We start from the raw sequence: 1,140 nt of genomic DNA on the forward strand, positions 1-1,140 counted from the left end.
TCCTGAGGTCATTTTGCTGTGGCCACCTACCCTTGAGTCCCTGTTGGGGGGCTCCTGGGCTCCTTGGTGCCCCCTCTTTTGCAGCCCCAACATAAGGCAGATGATGGAACTTCTTCAGAACCATCCAGGTTCTAACATCAGGGAGGTGTGGGAGGGGAGACCGGGACTTTGGGGGTGCCCAGCGGAGTTGGCAAATGATGAGAAAGGCACGAGTCTTATGCCTATTTCCTACGTTTTCCCAAGGCTCTGGCATCACCATCCAGACAAACGTGCTAATGTAGTCCCTGGAAAATTGTTGAGAAAGTGGCACTTTTGGAGGATGTGCTGCAAGGGAGCAGGTGTCCCTTATCCAGCCAGGTTCCTGAGGGTGCACCGGGGGTGGTGGAAGACTAAACCGGGAGGTGAAGGAATAGAAAATGGGTTTCCCTTTACGCGAGACGGTGAAATGAGAGCACATGATTTTCCTTAGACAGATTATTTCAGTTTAGACTTCTCTACGCTGAACCCTGACCCCGATCTGAGGTTCCTGCCCCTCCCTCCTCACCCGGCCAGTTCTCAGCGTCGGCCTCTTCCACCTCATTTCCTCTCATTTCTGTGTACTGTTCACTTCAGTTTGACCATGTGGATTAGGGGGCCCAGCTGTGGGATGGGACCCAAGGCGGGGGTCCTGTTTGTCTTTGTGGGGGTGGCAGAAGCCCCTCGGGAGCTGGGTCACCCCTCATCACCTCTGTCCTCCTTGCTGCCTTAGATCTGTCACACTCTGACAGAAAAACTTGTTGCCATGACGATGGGCTCCGGGGCCAAGATGAAGACTTCGGCCAGCGTCAGCGACATCATCGTAGTGGCCAAGCGGATCAGCCCCAGGTGAGCGGTCAGGGCTTTGGCCCCCACAATGCACGGGGGCAGGGAGGGCCACGCTTAGTTACAGGCGGGGCCAGGCTCCTCCGGGAAACTACACAGACCACGTTAATGATTTATGTCCCGAACACCCCCAGGGCATCCAGCAGGGGCTGGGTGGGGAGACTTTCAAGCTAAGGTGTTTCACACCATCCCCCCACCTTTAGGGCGCTTTTTGGGAAATTCCAACATATGACGAGCACTGACTCTTCTACTCTACACATCCCACTGTGGCTGCAGGGC

At 55.5% G+C, this 1,140-nt stretch overlaps 1 protein-coding gene across 1 annotated transcript in view; it reads left to right on the forward strand.

The window, feature by feature from the left end:
* TMEM98 (transmembrane protein 98) overlaps positions 1 to 1,140 on the forward strand; it is a 28,968-nt gene that overhangs the window by 4,244 nt on the left and 23,584 nt on the right. The window contains exon 4 of the mRNA XM_006764033.2: positions 749 to 864. Coding sequence (XP_006764096.1) covers positions 749 to 864 — 116 coding nt within the window. The remainder of the gene's footprint in view (positions 1 to 748; positions 865 to 1,140) is intronic.

This window comes from Myotis davidii, unplaced genomic scaffold (assembly GCF_000327345.1).
Source record: "Myotis davidii unplaced genomic scaffold, ASM32734v1 scaffold699, whole genome shotgun sequence".
NCBI lineage: Eukaryota > Metazoa > Chordata > Mammalia > Chiroptera > Vespertilionidae > Myotis > Myotis davidii.